This window comes from Xenopus laevis, chromosome 7S, assembly GCF_017654675.1.
Source record: "Xenopus laevis strain J_2021 chromosome 7S, Xenopus_laevis_v10.1, whole genome shotgun sequence".
Lineage (NCBI taxonomy): Eukaryota > Metazoa > Chordata > Amphibia > Anura > Pipidae > Xenopus > Xenopus laevis.
Genome location: NC_054384.1, coordinates 18,679,002 through 18,699,338, shown reverse-complemented (window position 1 = coordinate 18,699,338; position 20,337 = coordinate 18,679,002). Strand labels below are relative to the sequence as shown.

At 39.4% G+C, this 20,337-nt stretch overlaps 1 protein-coding gene across 2 annotated transcripts in view; it reads left to right on the top strand.

Annotated features, from left to right (window-relative positions):
• Positions 1-20,337, top strand: part of LOC108697420 (E3 ubiquitin-protein ligase TRIM8) — a 63,061-nt gene that overhangs the window by 35,124 nt on the left and 7,600 nt on the right. For both annotated transcript variants that reach the window (XM_018227443.2, XM_018227442.2), the window contains exon 3: positions 11,354-11,449. In XM_018227443.2, the coding sequence (XP_018082932.1) occupies positions 11,354-11,449 (96 nt within the window). The remainder of the gene's footprint in view (positions 1-11,353; positions 11,450-20,337) is intronic.

The following is a 20,337-nucleotide window of genomic DNA, read 5'->3' as shown; positions in this document are numbered from 1 at the left end:
TTGGCAGGTTATGAAAGTTTGAACACATTTCTGTGGTTTTTATGTGTTATTACAGTTTTGCTAATGATGGTGAATTGCCCTTTAAGATGCAAGTCACAGTTTCCTCAAGAAACCTGCTTATCATAAATTGTTACAGTTGCTTATATTAAATGGTTACAAATGTATTAAAGTGCACCTGCCACATATTCTGGGCTCTCTGCCAAAAGCCAAATAAGTTAGAAATGTTGTATCTTTTTTTGGCTGTTCAGTGCAGGAGATCAAATAGAAAGTCGGGACATTTCAGTAATAATCCGGGACTGCTGGTTGAGCTGTCAAAATCTGGACTGTCCCGCTCAAAACGGGACAGTTGGGAGGTATGGACAAAGTGTCAGCCATTTGCCAGTTCTATTATCCCCTAACGTGTTTTCAACCGTAGAACAATGTGGGGGCAAACATGGTCTCTTACGGTGGCCGTAGATGTAACTATTACGATCTTTCCTGCAAGCATTTGTTGCAGGAACTATCGTTCATTTTCAATACAGACATTTAGAACTAGATATACAGGTAGACACAATAAAATTCTATTTGCAGGTGATGATTTTCTGTCTTGGTCAATCAACGAGTCTTTTGTTGGCCTGGTTATCAGTCAGCTCATTACATACGATAATCTCTGTGCATCTATGGCCTCCTTTTGTTGCTGCATATTTGACCTACAAAATATTGCCTTCCTACGATTGCTTGAATTGAAAATGGGGTGTTTTTTTGCACAATGTATTTCACTGAGCAAAGGTAAAAGTGATTTAATTTTGCCAAAACTGTTTGTGGGGTTATTTTATTTTGCTTTTTTAATATACAGTGTAGTTGATGGGGAAGAACCAAGACATTGGTGCGCATAGCGAAGGATTGAGGGCAGGGGGATAAGCTGCGCTCTGTTTAGCTGCTGCACCCTCCCTGCTATGGAATGCTTCTCTTGTGGAACAGCAGAAGAGTTGGGCTTTAGATGAGAGGCCAGCTGAGGTGTCTGCAAGACAATTCTGTGGCTGATTATAAAGTCAGATGTGCTCTTTTGGCATCATGAAAGAGAACACGTCAAACTGTGACATTTCCCGTGGCTTTTTTCCAGCACTCGCAGACCATGCCTCTTTCTGCAAGAGGGAAGGAAAAGCAGACATTGAAAAACCTTGATCTCTGGCAAATTTCTGAAAGCGATCGGGAGTTGTAACACACAAACACACAAATTCATTGTAGAAGACTGTGTCTCAATGCAGAAGACTGTGGCATTTCTTATTGCATTTCATGCACATGCATGCCCTCTATATTGGCTTAATTTTGTATTAAATTACATTTCACTGCATGACTGTCAAATCAATGGCAGAAACATAAAGGTTAGACCTATGTTTCAAGGACTACTGGAACTAAATGAGGCAGTTTGATTTTTGCAGGTAGAAAGCTGGTGTTTAGAATCACAGGCAGCCATGTTGATGATTATCATGAATGATAGGGTGGGCATTGTGGGGAAACTTACTTTCCATTCCAGGTTTCTACACTGAGAAAGTTGCATTTTTTGCAGAAGAGAACTACATCTGACTGCCTGTATACTGAATGTGAAAACTGAGCCATGGTTTGTGACTGCAGACAGCAGATGGGTGTTGTCTCACTGTGTTAATGGATACTGCCGTTGTATTGATTGGGTTGCCGGGTCATCTAACCTCAGAATTGGCAGTGGTAGGGAGTTATACGCCGGAGATTTTATAATACAGGCAGATCGCCACTACCTTAAGGCTTTTCAATAATCAAGAAAAAAAAAATCAATCTTCCCCTTATCTCTCTCTTTTTATATCCCATAGCTTTCTTGCTCTATCGCCCTCTCTTGCTCTCTCTTTCACACTATCTCCCCCTCACTCTTCTCTCACTCTGTTTCCCCCATCTTTCTTTCTCCACCCTCACTCTTATCTATATATCTCTCACCCCTATATATCTCCCCCCCGTCTATCTAGCTATCTCTATCCCCCTTTTCTCGCTCTCTCCCCCTGTATCTATAGTGATGAGCTAAATTTTTCACAGAGATTTCACCACAAAAATGACGCCCAATGAGTGAAAAAAGTCACACAACAAAAAAAAATTTGACACCCATAGACTTCAATGCATTTTGTCAAATTTTTTGCGAAACTGGTCAGATTTGCCCATCACTAGTTTATCTAATATGTATCCGTGTGTGTTTCATAATCAGTGATACCTACATGGCATATTTTTTGGCTGTCCAAAAGGAGCCATTGGGTGCAAGACACATACAGCCCTAAGCAAATTTTATATGCATACCCAGGTGCTCTGTAGTTTCCATAGCACGATGGCCTAATTTTAATATCATCTTTACTACAAGTGTTTGCACATGTAATTAGCACTTTGTGTTACAGGCCTTCTTTGAAAGAAGGCAGGCATATATCAGTAAATCAAATGTTGTTGCCATGGTTGCAGAGAGCAAAATGGCAGCAAGTGGAGGAGACAGGCAGTGGGCAACAGAGAAGAATTTTATGGGTACTTATTGGCAAGATGTGAGCAAAGAGAGCATGTTCTTTTTTTTTTTTTTTTTTTTTTCCCGTGGGTTTCTAATTTTCTTTTAGACAGGAATGTGCTTGTACCAAGGCTCGAATATCCGTTACTGCCCCAGCAGTTTCCTATTAGCCCGTTAGCGAGATTTCCCATGTCCTTATCCAGAGCTGACAGGGTAGAGGGCAGCAGAGTGAAAGAGCACTGTTCTCCCAGATGGCTGAGAGGGGATTCACTTGACAGCGCCTGGGGCAATCTATCTGAACTTTGACTCCATCTAAAAAAAAGGACAAAATCAGCTAATAACACTTTCAGCCTCAAATTGCTGCCTGTGCAGTTGTCTGGTACAGTAACCAATTATAAACTTTGAGTAAAAAGCTATCAGAATAGTGATGATACTTACTCCCCAATGCAGTACTATGGAATATAAACCCGATCAGCCCTATGGACTTAATATCCTTAAAGAGCAACTTACCCCTCACATCAAAAATGGTGATATTTATATGTATGAAATGTATTCTCTTTCAAGCAATGACCGTGTTAGTGATTTAAGGGACTTGCACATTGCATAAAGGTTGATGTCCTCTAAAGGTGGCCACACACGGGCCGATAAAAGCTGCCGACAGACCGAGTCGGCAGCTTATTGGCCCGTGTATGGGGCCCTCCGTCGGCCTTCCCTGATCGATATCTAGCCGAAAGTCGACTAGATGTCAATCGGACTGGACTAAAAATCCCGTCGGATCATGGCTGCATCTGTTCGTTGATGCGGCCCCACAATCCGACCGCCCGTTACCCATTTAAAATATATTTATGTATTGTATTCTGTGTTTATTTCTCATAGATGCCATACTTGAGGGATTATTGCTCAGAGTTTAGCAATTGCGACTAAACTGCTTAAAACAAAAGTGTATTCTCATTATAGTTTACAAAGTACTTTTAATAATCATGAGGCACTTTTGTTGGTATTTCACAAAGTATCATTTGGTTCAGTGATTCGATCCAGATAGGTTTAACTGTATATTAGCTATATGCAGTGATATCCACCTATAGTGTTTTGATTGTGCTGCTAGAGTGCTAAATTCATTATTATGTAAACATACTGGAAAATCTGGCCAGGTAACACCCTTTACTAGAATCTTCATGTCTTTTCTGAGATAAGGAGGAGCCCCATAATGAAGGACCGACTACTTGTGACCTTCGCCACGTGTTGGCTCATAACCGTTATGCCTCAGGCACCAAACTAATTTCATTGTCATCTCTTCTAGGAACGATGAATGATCTGAAAAAAATGCATGGCTGCTAATTAAGCAAACACATGCTTGCACCATTAATTAACAATCTCGAAATAAGGCATTATTTACCCATTTGTCAAACTTTGTATTCCTTTGTATTCCTATTCTTTCAGGCTGTTTTTTAGAGCTTCATTGTATTTGAAATACTCAATTGATTATTTATGTATGGGAGTAGTTACATTATTTATTGCGTGCTGAGGCATTCCAAGGATTGGGAGAATAATTTAAGAGATGGATCTAGGGATCTCCTCCCACCGCCAGTCAAGCGATGCACATAGGGCTGTAGGTGTTTATTAATCATCCTTGAACGTAAACAGTTGTTACGAGCCCTTGTAATATTTTATTTATCAGATCTGCATACATATTTGTTTGTCTAGGATTTTGTCTTAAAACACTATATATATATATATATATATATATATATATATATATATATATATATATATATATAGTGTTTTAAGACAAAATCCTAGACAAACAAATATGTATGCAGATATATATATATATATATATATATATATATATATATATATATATATATATATATATATATATATATATTAACTTGCGTGTGAAATTATTCCCCGACTTTTCTCTAGCAACAGATGATTGAAATACGAATAATTTTAGGCTTCATTTAATTATATTAAATGATTATATTATATCTTAGTTTGGATCAAGTACATGGTACAGTTTTATTATTACAGAGAAAAAGGAAATAATTTAAAAAAATTATTTGATTATATTAAAGTCTATGGGGGACGGCCTTTTCATAATTCCGATCTTTCTGGGTAACGGGTTTCCGGATAGCAGATCCCATACCTGTATAATTAATCCTTACTAGAAGGAAAACCATCCTATTGGGTTTATTTAATGTTTACATGGTTTTCTAGCAGACTTAAGGTATGAAGATTCCAATTACAGAAAGATCCATTATCTGGAAAATCCCAGGTTCCAAGCATTCTGGACAGCAGTTCCCATACCTGTATTGGAAAGTTGCTTAGAATTTTTTTTTAAAAGTGACTTTATAGACGATGTTTTCATGTCTTTAAAAAGATTCATTTTTTTTTAAAAATGCCTTAGCCATATTTTATCCTGATGGGTGAGCTGTATACCTCTTATTCAGCCTAGATTGGGGTCATTGAGATGATTTAATAGGTTGAAGTATTGATGATCTAATTTTTTTAGCCACGTTTTGACGCAAAAATGACTCCCATAGCCTCTAATGGGTGAAAAAATTTGATGCACAATTTGTCGCCCCTCAAGAAAAATTTTTGCCCATAGACTTCAATGCATTGAAATGGGATTCCCAGTCTATCCTAGAATCACACCAACTCCCAACCCTAAGTGAGGGAATAACCTGCAGCTCAAGCTATAGTTCACTGATAGTGTATAATGTAAACGAGTATTTGCTGAAGTCTTACTAACACATTGCAGCCAAATTGTAGCTGGCATGTAATAGTCTGCTGTCACGCTGTAACTTTATGGCAGTCAGGTCCAAACCAGCTATCTGGATATTCTGGCAAACGCATGAGGGGCTGCTGGAAACTGCCATAGACCGGCACCTGTTTTTTGGGCTGTTTGGGCCTGACTGTTCTGGCAATACCAGGGCCTATTTTGAATCTCAGGCTGTGCATAATGTGAGTATCACTTTAACCAGGCAGTTATCATTTATTAACACTCCTGAATTGCACAGATGGGAACTATAGAGTGGTTTGGATGTCAGACTGGGGAATGCATAACAGAGGTTATGAAAAGGGAGATTAGCAATAATAATACAAAACTAGTCTTTTGTTCATTGCATTTTATAGTTCATAGGCTAATAAGACCCACCGCCAGCAGTATAATAAACACTCTGACATACCAAAATGTTGTACTTCTATTATGTACCCATTTAATCCTTTCTTACTGGTTTCCAGATGATCTTACTGCAGCATAAAACTGCAATCTTTATTTGCATTCAATTTTGTGGTGTGTTTGTCGTCCGTCCCCCCCATCCCTAAACACAGAACAGTATGGCCAGAAATGCAAGGGAACATTAAAGGTTGCACTCACATTACCCCTTTTTTATTAACATATGACCTTAAAAAAAATAGAATTTTGATAGGTAGGAAGGTGAAAACAAGATGGCATCCAACACCTTTCTAATTGTCTGCACTAGTACTTCATAATTAGACTTGAACAAGATGATTTGTAATAATCAATAGCTGCCTTACCAAATAACATTCGGAGTCCCTAGAATTCTGGGGAAGAGACCCCATACCCGTACAACCCATCTCAGTGCCTCTAAGAATATTTTCTATAATTTCCAACCATTTTGTTCCTGGTCGACAGAATGGTCAAACAGTGGGAAGTAAAGAGGAACTGTAGCTTCCCTATCTGTTGATGTACCAGCAGCAGATACAATTTTCAAACAGGCCTGATGTCCTCACCGAAGGATATCTGTATTACATGAGTATCAGTCTGTATCAGCTGGCAGCCATACCCCTACCAAAAATCACTTTCTTTTATTCTTTTTTATTTCATTCCACTCTTTTTCTCAGCTCATCTGTTCCCCTACCCAGCATCTCTTTTTATTCCTCTCTTATCTTTAGATTTCTCCCTTCTTTACCAAGCTACATTTCCATCCTCTCTAACAAAACTCTGGCATCCACTGAAAGTTTTCCCAGTACCCTGGTGGGCCAGTCTGATTTTGCTTGTAGGGGCTATCCTGCATACCTCCCAACTGTCCCTTTTTTCGGAGGGACAGTCCCTCTTTTGACGGCTCAACCCGCAGTCCCTCATTTGTACTGGAAACTCCCTCTTTTCTCTGCACTGAACAGCCAGAAAAAGAAACAAAGTTTCTCACTTAATTGGCTTTTAGCAGAGAGCCCAGGACAGCCACAGGTGCAAATAAGATCCTTTGTAACAATTTTGAGACACAAAAACACAGTTTAGATAAGGAGAAATATTTTCAAACTTTCATAACCTGCCAAATTTTGTAAAACAAACATGGTAATTAGGGGGTGTGGCCATAGAACGGGGTGTGGTCAAAAAATTGCTGCGCTACATGCGGAAAAATTTTTTTTTGTCCCTCTTTTTACTTCCAAAATGTTGGGAGGTATGATCCTGACCCCTCTGAAGCTTGAGGCATCTTGCTAGGTGCTGTAATTGCAGATATTTGTTTATAGGGGTAGTTACTTTTGTAATGTTATAGAGTGGGCATTTTTTATAGACTTTTAAAATGCCTTTTTTTTTCTTCTGGCTCTTTCACATGGATGTCACTGACCCCAGCAGCCAAAAAATGATTGCTCTGTGAGCCTGCAATTTTATTTTTATTGTTACTTATTTAATACTTATCTTTCTGTCCAGGCCCTCTCCTATTCATAATCCAGTCTCTCATTCAAACCACTTCCTAATTGCTAGGGTAAATTGGACCCTAGCAACCAGGTAACCGCTTAAATTGCAAACTGGAGAGCTGCTGAACAAAATGTGAAATAACTTTTCAAAAAAATGTTTAATAAAAAATGAAGACCACTTGTAAAGTGTCTCAGAATATCACCCTCTACACCAAAAGTTAACAAGCCCTTTTAAAGGAGAAGGAAAGTCATCTATCTTGCACTTGGGGGTTCCAAATGTTAGGCACCCCAAGTGATTGTAGTTACTTACCTGAAACCCCAGGCCAGTGCTCCTATCAGCAGAAAACTCTACCGGCACGGGGTTATACCAGTGAGCACCACGGAGCGATCCTCCTCCGTCTTCTTCTTTCTGCAAATTTCCCGGGGCAGACGCATGCAGAGTTGAACGAAATAGCCTATTTTTTTAGTTAAAGTTCGCTGTTTCAATCTACTGCACATGCGCAGCCGCAAAGAAAGAGGAAGACGGAAGAGGATTGCTCCCTGGTGCTCACTGGTATAACCCCGGGCCGGTGCAGTTTTCTGCTGATAGGAGCACCGCCCCGTGGTTTCAGGTAAGTCAATACAATCACTTGGGGGTGCTTAACATTTGGCACCCCCAAATGCACAAAGACTCTCTCCTTCTCCTTTAATACAGAATAACCAGCCATGAAGTATAAATTGAATACGATATTAGCTTTTCAGCGCGTAGATATTTTTTGTGTCTGGTGTTAAAGGGCTAAACCTCAAATGTGTTCCTGTCATAGTTTTTTGCATCAGCGCCTTAAGTGCTACAAAAATCTCATGTAATGTATGGGCCATTTTTACAAAATCTGTTGTTTTTAACACTAGGAAAAAAAAATCTTATTTGCAATAGAAATAGCACTCCAGATGCTACAGATTTCACAATAAGTATCCATGAAAATAGACAAAAATGGTAAAAAGCCTGATTTACCATTTGCTAATTATGCATTTGTGAATAGGACGATCACCAATGACAGATTTTATCACTTATCTTTTTTTTTTACACCTATTTCTTCTAACAACACTTTTTTTTACGAATTTCCCCCACTGTGTAATTAGGGCAAATATTGACACCTCCCAGGCGTTGAAAATCCCTCCCAATTAACCATTGCGTTCCAGCAGCAGTAGCTGCCTCATTAAATCCTTCTATCACTGATATAACCTCTGGGTGTGTGCTCAAATGTACGGCATGTCACCCTTTTTTGGGTTAACAAGATCTGCACATTTTTTGCAACTTTTGTCATTGGATTGGTGTATTCATTAGTTGTGGCAGGCCTTGGGTCAAAATAAATATTTTATATAAACTAAAGGGGCCACAGGTTGACCAGCTTGGATATAAAGTGTTGGTGTGGACATCTTGGCCTCTTATCTACATATCACTGAGCTATCCCATAGCCCCTTCCCAGAGGCATTTATCATATCTGAAGTGCAGTGCAAATACATATGTTACCTGCAGCCCCAGGGGTATAATATTTTGGAATGTATTTGAAATTCTGTTGGTATAACTGAGTGCCTATATAACGCATTCAGATAGCAGAGTAGGTGAGATATTTAGCAAAGGGGGTAAATCTTCACTTATACACATATTTATAAGACTTGCATATAAAGCTATGCTACAGTATTAAGGGGACTTAAACAACTAAAATTATATGCAATAAAAAATTAAAGCAAATCCTTCCTAATAAAAATACCCCCAGTTTTTGCTTTGTTTTTGCTTTCTCTTTGCATTCTATAATTGTATATCAAATCATGTAGTCATAGGTTGCTTAGTTATTTAACTCTTGGGTGAATCATGACTGTGCTGATGTACAAACTACATGCGAAGGTACTAATAAAACAGCGCCCTCCAGTGACCAAGTTATCAAGAGAAAAATTTTTGTTCTCTGGATCCATGTTTTGCCAGTGTAATGTCCCTTTAACATATGGCAGTATATCTGCATAGAAGAACTAGCATTTTGTGCAGCAGCTGCGGGACATGTGACATTTACCATTTTTACACCCAGAATGTTTGCCATTAAACGTAGAAAAGGATGAGGATTAGTTTCTGTTGGTGTGCATAAAGCTGATGGAATGAGTCACGCGGCTGCTGGGAATATGTTCTTAGTTCAGCTGGCTTGTTTGTGTTCTTTATTCTTGTGCCACCACATGTTGTGCTGTATTTATATTAACTTGAACAACAGATATATGATGAGGTACAGCATGTGCACAGAATCAAAGGCAGGAGCAAGAGGTCCATGCCACATGCAGCCTGCAGACTATCTCATCTCATTTTGGGATTAAGTCAAGAACATGAAAATCACAGGGGATTTATTTATCACAGGGCCACAGGCCACTGCGCCTTCAGCATGATAGACTGGGCCCTGTTCTTGCTACGAGCAAGGTTTTCCAGTGAATAGTTTAGGGTCAGGCTAAGCCACGAAGGGAACCAAATGTTCACAATTCTGTACGTTACGATGAAAGAAAGACAGAAGGGGAGAATACATAAATGGGGATGAGAAATAAAGAGGAGAATACAGAGAAGGAGGATGTGTAAAGGAAGGAAGAGAATGAAGGGAATCTGAAAATTATTGACCAAGTAGTTTTACCTGGTCTTTCCACTTTCAATTAGGAATTGGTTTTCTGTTGAATAATTGTGTCCATACACAGGCAGATTTTCGCTGCAGATTCTGCTCCTTTTGTCAAGTTGGCAGTGTACCTGCCTTTGCATGGAGCGATCCAACAGGGCTACTCGACCAATATCTGACTAAAAATTGATATTGATCAAACTGGCTTAAAAATCTCATTGGGGTGATGACCCCATGGGATCATTGATGCAGTCCTTGCAATGTTGGCCTGTATCCCCATCAGTGTGATATCGCCCACCTCGGGGAAAGATCACTCGTTTGGGAACCTCCCCAAAATTAGTAGATCTTTCAATATACAGCCAGCTTTAGTTGTAGCCCTTTAAAAAGAAAGAGTCACTGTATGGGAGCTGCCATGTTCCAAAATCAAGGGGGAATCATCAAAACACAACAGAGAGAAAACACCAGTAACAATGTGAAACATCAGAGGCCAAATCTTCAATTCTCAGCGAAAAATGGAAATAATACCAAAATGCAAAAAAAAAAAAAACAGAAAAAGGCACTTACAAGAAACAACTCAGGCCAATAATAAACATACAATTCTGAATATTTTATGATTTTAAGTGCTGGTTGCAGGAAAAGCATCAGGCTGCTTTGTTAATAAAAATTCAAGAGTTGTGAATTTACAATAGATCTGAGTGGTTCTTTGTGTCTATCTATTTTGGAGCTGCCATGTTGGCCATTTTGTCTGAGGAATGTGCATAATTCTTAAAGGAACAGTAACACCAAAAAATGAAGTAATGAAAATATAATGTACTGTTGCCCTGCACTGGTAAAACTGATGTTTGCTTCAGAAACACTACTATAGTTCACATAAACAAGCTGCTGTATAGCAATGGTGGAAATGTCTATATGGCACAGGTTAAATAGTGGATAACGGATAACACCATTATGTTCTACAGAGCATATCTGATATCTGCTGTGTAACCTGAACCTTTTTGCCTTCTAATAGCTTCCCCCATTGCTACACAGCAGCTTTTTTATATAAACAATAGTAGTGTTTCTGAAGCAAACACAGCAGTTTTACCAGTGCAGGGCAGCACTGCGTTATATTTTTATTACTTCAAAACAATTCCATTTTTTGATGTTATTGTTCCTTTAACAACCCAAAATTCTTAACTGGTTTTGTACCAATGATTTCTTTAGTCTCTCATTATGGGTAAAATGCTGCTGGTGCATCTGTAACCTATTTCCACACCAGATTTTGCTTTCAATAATTTTTATTAGCATTTTACAAAACAAAGACACAGGTAGCCATGTGCAATCAGAAAAAAAAAAAACAGTACAATGGAGCAAACATCATATTTCCACACCAGATTTTAACAATAAGGGACACTTTTTTTTTTTTTTTTTCCTCCACATCAAATCTACAAAAATAATTTGACGTGGTGAAAGGACAGGCTTTGTGTATAGTAAAATTCCATCTTTATATGTCTGTGCCATTTTTTGTTGTTAAGACCCTTGTGTAAAGCTTTTGTTGGGTAATGTGCTGACCCACAATGTCTTGCTTTTGCAGAAGATGCTGATCAAGCAGCAGGACCGACTGGAAGAAAGGGAGCAGGATATTGAAGACCAGCTGTATAAACTGGAATCTGACAAGAGACTGGTTGAGGTGGGTACATGTTTCACAGAGGCTTCTCAGCAAATACAGATGGAGCACCTTATTGGTGCATCTTGTTCAAAGAACATCTTTCATTACATTGTGAAAAAGGGTGTGGCTGTGTTTCCAGATGCAGCTTGATAATGAGCATCTCAAATTCCAGTCTTTTTGTCCAAGACAAAAACATGTTTTTATGCTCCCTCTCTTTCCCCTGGCCTCTGATGTGCTGTAGGGCCATTTTGGCAGATTAAAACGATGCTATCATTTCTGGGATATGTTCATAATGAAATTATTTTTAAACAAAGCATCATTTGTCTGTTTATAGCTAGTGGCTTTGTTCTATTTCATGTTCTGGTAAAGACTTAACCCCCCCGCCCCACCACCATCAAAGCAGGTGACATGTTGTACTGCAAATTACTAAATTAATAGTATGGCCATGCAATCTGGCGAACTAATGGTGGAGCCTTTCTATAAATCAATTTTTTTTTAAAAAAAAATTCACTTGCAATTAACCTTTACCCCAAATTAACCTTTTAAGTTAAAGGTTTATACTTAAAGAACAAATTCCTTACTCACTGACTGTACTGGGGGTGTAACTGCAGAGTTGCAACAAAGATCATGCACAGTCGGAACCATGCTTCAGGCATGGAGATTACTGTCCTGAGCAGAAACTGGATGTGATGTGGTCAAAGATGGCAGCCTCTGACCCCACTTTGCAACTCTGTAGAACCAGAATGAAGGGTGGCTAAGAGGTCTATTTCAGGGGTTTGTTTACTTGAAAACTCAGTGTGGAGGTTTTGTGTTCCTTTTAAAGGAATTGTTCAGTGTAAAAATAAAAACTAGATAAATAGGCTATGCAAAATAAATAATGTTTCCAATATAGTTAGCCAAAAATGTAATGTATAAAGGCTGGATTGACTGGATGTGTAACATAATAGCCAGAAGACTACCTCTTGGTTTACCAGGCAGTAACCAATCAGAGACATGAGGGGGCCACATGGGTCATAACTGTTGTTTTTGAATGTGACCTGAATGCTGAGGATCAATTGCAAACTCACTGAACAGTTATGTCCCACGTGGCCCCCTTCAAGTCGCTGACTAACTCGGAGTTAGAGAGCTGAAAAGCAGGAAGTAGTGTTTTATACTGAACTGTTCATTTGATGGTATTTTCATGTCATAGAAAAAATTCACAGTTTGGAGGCATCTTAATTAAAGTGGGAGATGAAGCTACTTCCAGTACTTTAATCACCATGTTTATTGTAGTAACCAGAAACCTGACACCCATTGGCCTTTATATAAATTGCCCCAATGTAGCCCTTTCTGTCATTGTCCTAAGCAGACAATCATTTATTATGGAGGCCAATTACATTCATAGTATATTTATGCACTGCACATCCTCTTCAAAAAGGCAGCGCAAGTCCATTGTTGTATGTTAAGATCTATATACAGTATTTTAGTAGTTTAGTATGGGTTTAGACTTGGCACTGAAGGGTTTTTGGATTATGGAAATAAACAGTAACTTGAAATCTGTTATTTCTATACTTGTCATGAAATTTCCATTCGGTAAAGATTTACCTGAAATATATTGCTTGGCTATGCAGCTATTAAAGACTGCTATGCAAGCTGTCCCATACAGAGCTGCTTATAGACAGCAGTACCTGTGAGTATCTGTTACCAACATATTCCCTGCATTCTCCCCATTGTTATGCTCCAAAACATGTTCCTCAGCAACTGTCATTATCATCCATAATTGACGGTGGTTTGTGCTGGAGACTATTATCTTCAGGAACAGAAACAGGGCATCACTGAATTTGCTATTTAAATGAATGTGAATTGGGGAAAGGCAATTAATTTAAGCTGTCAGTGTTTCAATGATGTGATTTGAATGGGCAGATCACTTTTAGAAAGACTCTTCACAGCCAAAACAATGGAAGTCATGGAATCAGTGAAGCACCCTGCTCCAAGTAATGAGTGTTTTGCCTGGTTCTTGAGGCTAAGACAAATGGCAAATGCATGGTTCTTCAGGATATTCATAACTTTTCTTTTGGTTCACATGCATTAGTGCCTAAAATGTTTGATATATAATGTGTATAGAAACTGTTGCATAGAGCTGCTTCATGCTTCAGTTATACAAAGCTCAGTGCATGATAAAACACCGGCTTTCTGACTGAATCCAGTTAGGATCCCTGTAAGATCCTGGATATGCATGTATTTTCATACCTGAGGGGTACAGCAGCACTCTGGGAGTCTGAAGGGGTAAGGCAGGACTTGTGTTATTGCACAGAGCTGATGAATGCTTAGACGCTTACCATAGTGCTGTATACACTGCAAGCAAGTTTTTTGGACAATCTCCCAGGCAAATGGGTCACTTTCTGTCCCCTAAAGTGTTTATCATAAATACATTTAAAGAGGAACGCCACAAAAACCTAACATACGCTTTTTGAAAAGTAAACGTAATTTCAAGAAACTTTGCCATATACATCAATTTAAAAATATGCAGACTTTTCATGATTTTTAATGGTTTGGAACAGTTCTCTAAGCCTAGCCCCCTACTCTCCTGCTGATCTGTCTGACTACTCTGCTGGGCTGGCTGACTACTGTTACTTTGTATCAACAGCCATCTGTCCTCAGCCTGCATCCTCCAAACCCCACAATTCCCTGCACGCATGATTTCAATAAGGAATGGGATATCGCAGTGCAATGCATTGTGGGTTATGTAGTTCCTGCATGTTGTCTGTAAGCTGTGGAAAAGTTGTTACAATATGTAACATCAGTGTTTTAAGTCCCTCCTTCCCGGGGGTAACTGATGGGTATATTAGGGGTTTCTGTTTTATGTGGGCCTCTTTATCAAATTTTGGTTTGGAAGCCGGAGTCCCCCTTAAATAAATATATATATATATATATATATATATATATATATATATATATATATATATATATATATATATATATATATATATATATATATATATATATATATATATATATATATATATTTTAAAATCCAAGAAGATCCGCACTCACAGGTCTTACTACTTAAATTAAAATGTTTTTATTGCAGAGCTTACAGCCTAACGTTTCGGCCTCAACTCAATCAGCTGATCTTTATTTAAAAAGATAACAGGCTGGGGGCTGTAGCTAGGGAAAGAGGGGTTTGTTTATATAGAGGACTTCTTAGTGGAGCCGTTTTCATGAATGTTTTTCTGCGTCTGTTACAGGTTTTCCATCTTTTCCCAAAAATACTGAATCTGAAATTGACTCTAGTATTTGTTTCATGTGGAAGTGAAATTAGATAGTGAGCATTAGTTTGCCAGGGACTGATGTGGGTGACCAATCATTCTCGCTATGGGAACATGAAATTATAATTGTGGGTTTATCATTGGGTGCATTCAAATCTAAAACTTTACTAGAGAGTCCTTGAGCGCAATAGGCGTCTCCCTGGTACTGTAAGTGAATGCAGATAAACAATGCAACCCCCTGCACAGATGGTGTGACAGACTGGCCTGTGTCACTCATCCTCCCTCACTGTGTCTAAAGGTTGGATCACTAATCTGGCAGAGCGCTACCCTGAGCTCCAGTCAGTACAGAGAAATCTGAGCCCCACTCTCAGTGCTTAAGCCTTGCATATAACACGCATGATGTCACAAGTGCTAAACAGCCAAACCCTCTGACAGATTATTTGCCTTCATTTTCTGAATAGGGTCCAGCTATACCTCATTATGAGCCTGTAGGGCGAGGCTGTAGCTTTTATTTAAGACATCACTCTCAAAATACCTATATATCCCCCACAGTGATGCACAGTTGTGTGTTTTTTCAACACATATTAAGTATTAAAATAATACTCTCTAGGGTCATAGGTATTTTTGGGCCCAGCCCCTCTTTTATCATCCAATTTTTGTAATAATTTTGTAACAAAAAAAAAAACCCTGTATTTGTAAATACATGCATCTGCATAGATTACTTATATGCCAGGGGACCAGGGAATATGCATTGATCAATTTCTCTTTTTTCTCTTTGTCTGTAGTTAATTTGGCCAGATCAGTAGCACTTCCATTGTATTTTAGTACAGTTTTATTAAGCCATGGAGTGCTCCCACATCCTTTCCTTATTGTCTTTTGTCATCCAGCCTTTGGGTTTTGCCCCTTAGATTAAAATAAAGTCACAAATAAGTCACAAATAAAGTCAGAAAATAATAAAAACATATATTTGGTAATATTATTTATGTTGGTCATCTAACTGTTCAAAAGACCCCTGATACTCATTTTTAGGATGTTTGTACTTAAAGGAGAAGGAAAGCTACAGAGGCATTTTATTGCCAAAATTAGCTGCAATAGTGCACGTTAGAATGCTATAATTATTTTGTATAATGTTTTACCATACCGGAGTAAAAAGTTATAGAAGCTCTCTGTTTGTTTAGGATAGCAGCTGCAGTATTAGCTTTGTGTGAAACCACTTAAGTATCTCCCTGCTCATTTATAGCTCTGGGCTCAGATTACAGCAGAGAGAGGGGGGAGAGGAGCAAACTGAGCATGCTCACGCCTGGGGCAAGGGGGTTTAAAGGAGAAGGAAAGCTACAGAGGCATTTTATTGCCAATAGATTAGCTGCAATAGTGCAAGCTAGAATGCTATATTTATTCTGTAGAATGTTTTACTATACCTGAGTAAAAAGCTCTAGAAGTTTGTTTAGGATAGCAGCAGCCATATTAGCTTGGGGTGACATCACTTCCTGCCTGAGTCTCTTCCCTGCTCACTTATAGCTCTGGGCTCAGATTACAGCAGAGAAGGGGGGAGAGGAGCAAACTGAGCATGCTCAGGCCCGGGGCAAGGAGCTCTAAGCTGAAGGCATGAAGTCTGATACAGAAGCCCATGTGTACACAATAGAAGGAAAGAAATGCAGTGTTTCTTTTGACAAAGGACTAAGAGCAGCACTACTTTGAGGATTTACTGGTATATTTATATAGACCTTTCTGATAAAGCTTACTTAGTTTTAACCTTTCCTTCTCCTATAAGGAAAAGTGTAGGATAAGATCAAGGTCTTCCATATAGCAGGGAGGGGGGGGGAGGGGGTTACCGACTGTTCTAAATTGATACATTTAGTTGTTACATTTCTTATTTTTGTCCCTGTTGAGCAGGATCCCTGAGTTTCATAAAGGCAGCCGTTAGAATTGCTACAGTAGTTGCTAATATTCCACAGATGCTGCGGAGAAATGTATCAAGTAATGTAGGAAATTGTAACCGTTCAGAATATGCACTTGCATCACTGAGCTGCCAGACTGAGACAGGAACATAAAACTTTAATTTTTTCAATAATTGAAAAAAGTCTTTATTTCCTGTAAACAATCTGAAAACATCTCAATTTAAGGAAGTGTTAGGAAGGCGAACAACTCTTTTAACAGCCTTGAGTAAACTTGTCATCGAAATGAAGTAACTAACCAGGCTTTCTGTTTAGAAAAATAATTGTTGGTATAGTAACTAAAGAGCGCGTTCTTTGTGAGGGTTGAGCTGATGATATAAGAAGGGCAATGTCTCAGCATGAACACGATTTAAAGACTTCCTGCCCCTCTCCATGTGACGATTGTGCTACTTCCTGAGTCTGTGACTTCATCTGATCTGAATAAACCACGTATGTTTCTATTTAGTTGTATCTCGGTGCTGACTCACTCGGTTTTATGAGCAGGAAACTTTTATGCTGTGTTTGCTAATTAGATTACAGTCTATGGTGTCAGAGAGTGAGTTGTGAAAATGCAGCGTATACTCGCCAATTTGATCTGGTAAGGATTTATATGCTATGCAGTATTTCCCATTGTATATTTTTCCTTAGTTTCATCCTTATGTATGTGTGTTTATAGGTGTGGCTGTCATGAAAGGCTTAAAGAACCAGTAACATCAAATTCGTTAGTATACAATGAAAAAAAAAACCACAAATACAAATGATCGTTAAGTCTTTATTAAGAAATAACTTACCGAAACTCCGCTTGCACTCCTCTTCAGAAAAGGCGATCCAGCGTGCAGTGCTTGATTTCTCCTCCCTGCCTTCCTTATAGAAGATGGCCAGGGAGGAGAAATCGAGCGCCGCACGATGGATCGGCGCCTTTTCTCAAGAGGAGCGCAAATTGAGTTTCGGTAAGTTATTTCTTAATAAAGACTTAGCGATTTCAAAGTTTAATTTGTTTTTGTTTTTTAAAAATGTGATGTTACTGGCCCTTTAAGACTTTGTTTATGCATGTGCCAGCTTTCCAGACATCTGGCAGGTACCCTAATGGCTGATCGGTTCGGTGCTGTACAGTTTTGCCCACTGTGATTTCTCTTCCTGACAGCAGAGCTGTGCTCTAATCAGTTTGATCGCTTTGTGGAAGTGCTGGCCTTTTCGCTTCCTGGTTGGCTGATAACCCCATACATGTGTTGGAACACTGGCCAATCTCATATTCCCCTTTGGCCAATCCGTTGTGTTGCAATTGCTCCAGTATCTGATCTGCCAAATCCCTCATTAGGGAGGACCACACATAGATGCTTAATGATAAAGATCAGCCAGATGTATAAAAACACTGGAGTATGTGTGGCCAGTTTAAAGGAACAGTAACATCAAAAAAATTCAAATGTTTTAAGTAATACAAATATAATGCAGTGTTGCCTTGCACTGGTAAAACTGCTGTGTTTCCTTTAGAAACACTACCATTGCTTATATAAATAAGCTGATGTGTAGCAATGGGGGCAGCCATTCAAAGGCTCAGGTTACACAGCAGATAAGCTCTAAAACATAATGGTGTTATTTGTTATCCACTATTTAGGGTTAGGGCACACAGGCAGATTCGGGGAGATTTGTCGCCCAGAGACAAATCTCCTCTTTTTTGGGGCGACTAATCTCGCCGAACTGCCTTCCCCCCTGACTAAAATGTAAATCGCTGACGGGATGGCACTCGGATCGATTCTTTTTTCGAAGTCCCCTAAAGTTTCCTCTTCATGCGTCTTCAGAAAATGAATCGCCCCGAGTGCCATCCGGCCAGCAATTTAAGTTTAAACCGGTGGTAAGGCATGGGAGGCAGTTCATTACTTTAAAACATTTTGATTTTTTGGTGTTACTGTTCCTTTAAGTTACTTGCTGTAAATGGTAGCTCCTATCACTGACTGAGGATGCTGGGAGAGGTAGTTTACAACTAAAAGGCCTCAATGCTTATTGAAAACCACTACTTGCCCCTTTGTAAGCATTGGCACGTGGGCCATAATATCCAATCTGAGTAATGGAAAGGTTTAGGGGAAAGTCATATCGGCGCTAGATATATTTATATATTTGTATAAAGTATTATTTTTGCACATTGATGGTGCCCAACCAAGTAACATTGTTTCCACTTTATATGAAGTGTAGCGTGCAAATGGGTGAGTGTGTAAGCTGTATAATATCCAGAACCCTCCAACTGTCCAAATCTAGTCTGATAGGCACGATACCCTTGCATGTCGTTACAATAAGCTGAAGTCCTTGCGAGCATTGACATTCGGATGATTAGTAAGACTGCAAGTAACATCTGTTCAGAAATGAGTCACTGTGTCAACTTTCTAAAATGTGGAAATTCCTTGCCTTAATTTAATATTCTTCTAGGTCAGCTGTTATATACTTCCTCCCTGCTCCCTTTTATGTGTTTGGCAACAGCACCCACCCCTCCCAGAGTCCTGCATCTACATAGAGAATAAGAAATCTCATGCTACGGATTTTTACTTTAGCACCAAACTTTGTCACTTTAGCAAAAAGCCATTATTGGATTTAATTGTTCTTTATTTATAGAGCACTGAAATATTCCACAGCACTTTACGGATATAACACATCATTCACATCAGTCCCTGCCCCAGGGGAGCTTAAAATCGTAGGTCCCTTGACATTCACATACGTTATGATCAGTTTTATCAGGAGCCAGGTTATCTGCCTGTATGTTCTTGGGGTGTGGACGGAAACTGATTTCCCAAAGGAAACCTAAGCAGCCACAAACTCCAGTGTAATGGCTAGAATTAGGGTTGCCACCTGGCCGGTATTTTACCGGCCTGGCTGGTAAAAATAATGGTTGATCCCAATGTTATTAATAGGGAAAAAAGATAAATATATATGAAGGCCGGTATTTTTTTCAAGAAAAGATGGCAACCCTAGCTAGAATAAAACCTAGGACCCCAGCACTGCAAGACAGTGATGCTACCAACTGCACCAAGATGTACGCTATTTTCTTGGATAGTTTTTAAAACAACCCACTGTTTGTCAACCTCCGGAATCTGAAAATTGCCTTTGTGGTTACAGTTTATCCTTAAGGGTCAGGGCACACAGGCAGATTCGGGGAGATTAGCCGCCCATCGTCAAATCTCCTCTTCTTCGGGGCGACTAATCTCCCCGAACTTCCTCCCCTGCCTTCCCGCTGGCTGGCTAATAAGGGATGGCACTCGGAGAGATTAGTTTTCCGAAGTCGCCCAAAGTTTCCTCATGAGGCAACTTTGGACGACTTCAGGAAAACGAATCGCTCTGAATGCCATTCTGCCGGCAATTTTCATTTTAGCCGGCAGGGAAGCAGTTCGGGGGAATTACGCATCAGTTAATAGTGCTGCTCCAGCAGAAATCTGCACTGAAATCCATTTCTCAAAAGCGCAATTGGATGCTTTCATATTTAATTTTGAAATCTGACATGAGGCTAGACATATTGTCAGTTTCCCAGCTGCCCCCAGTCATGTGACTTGTGCTCTGATAAACTTCAGACACTTTTTACTGCTGTACTGCAAGTTGGAGTGATATCGCCCCCTCCCCTCCCAGCAGCCTAACAACAGAACAATGGGACGATAAGCAGATAACCGTTCCCTAACACAACATAACAGCTGCCTGGTAGATCTAAGAACAGCACTCAATAGTAAAATCCAGGTCCCACTGAGAC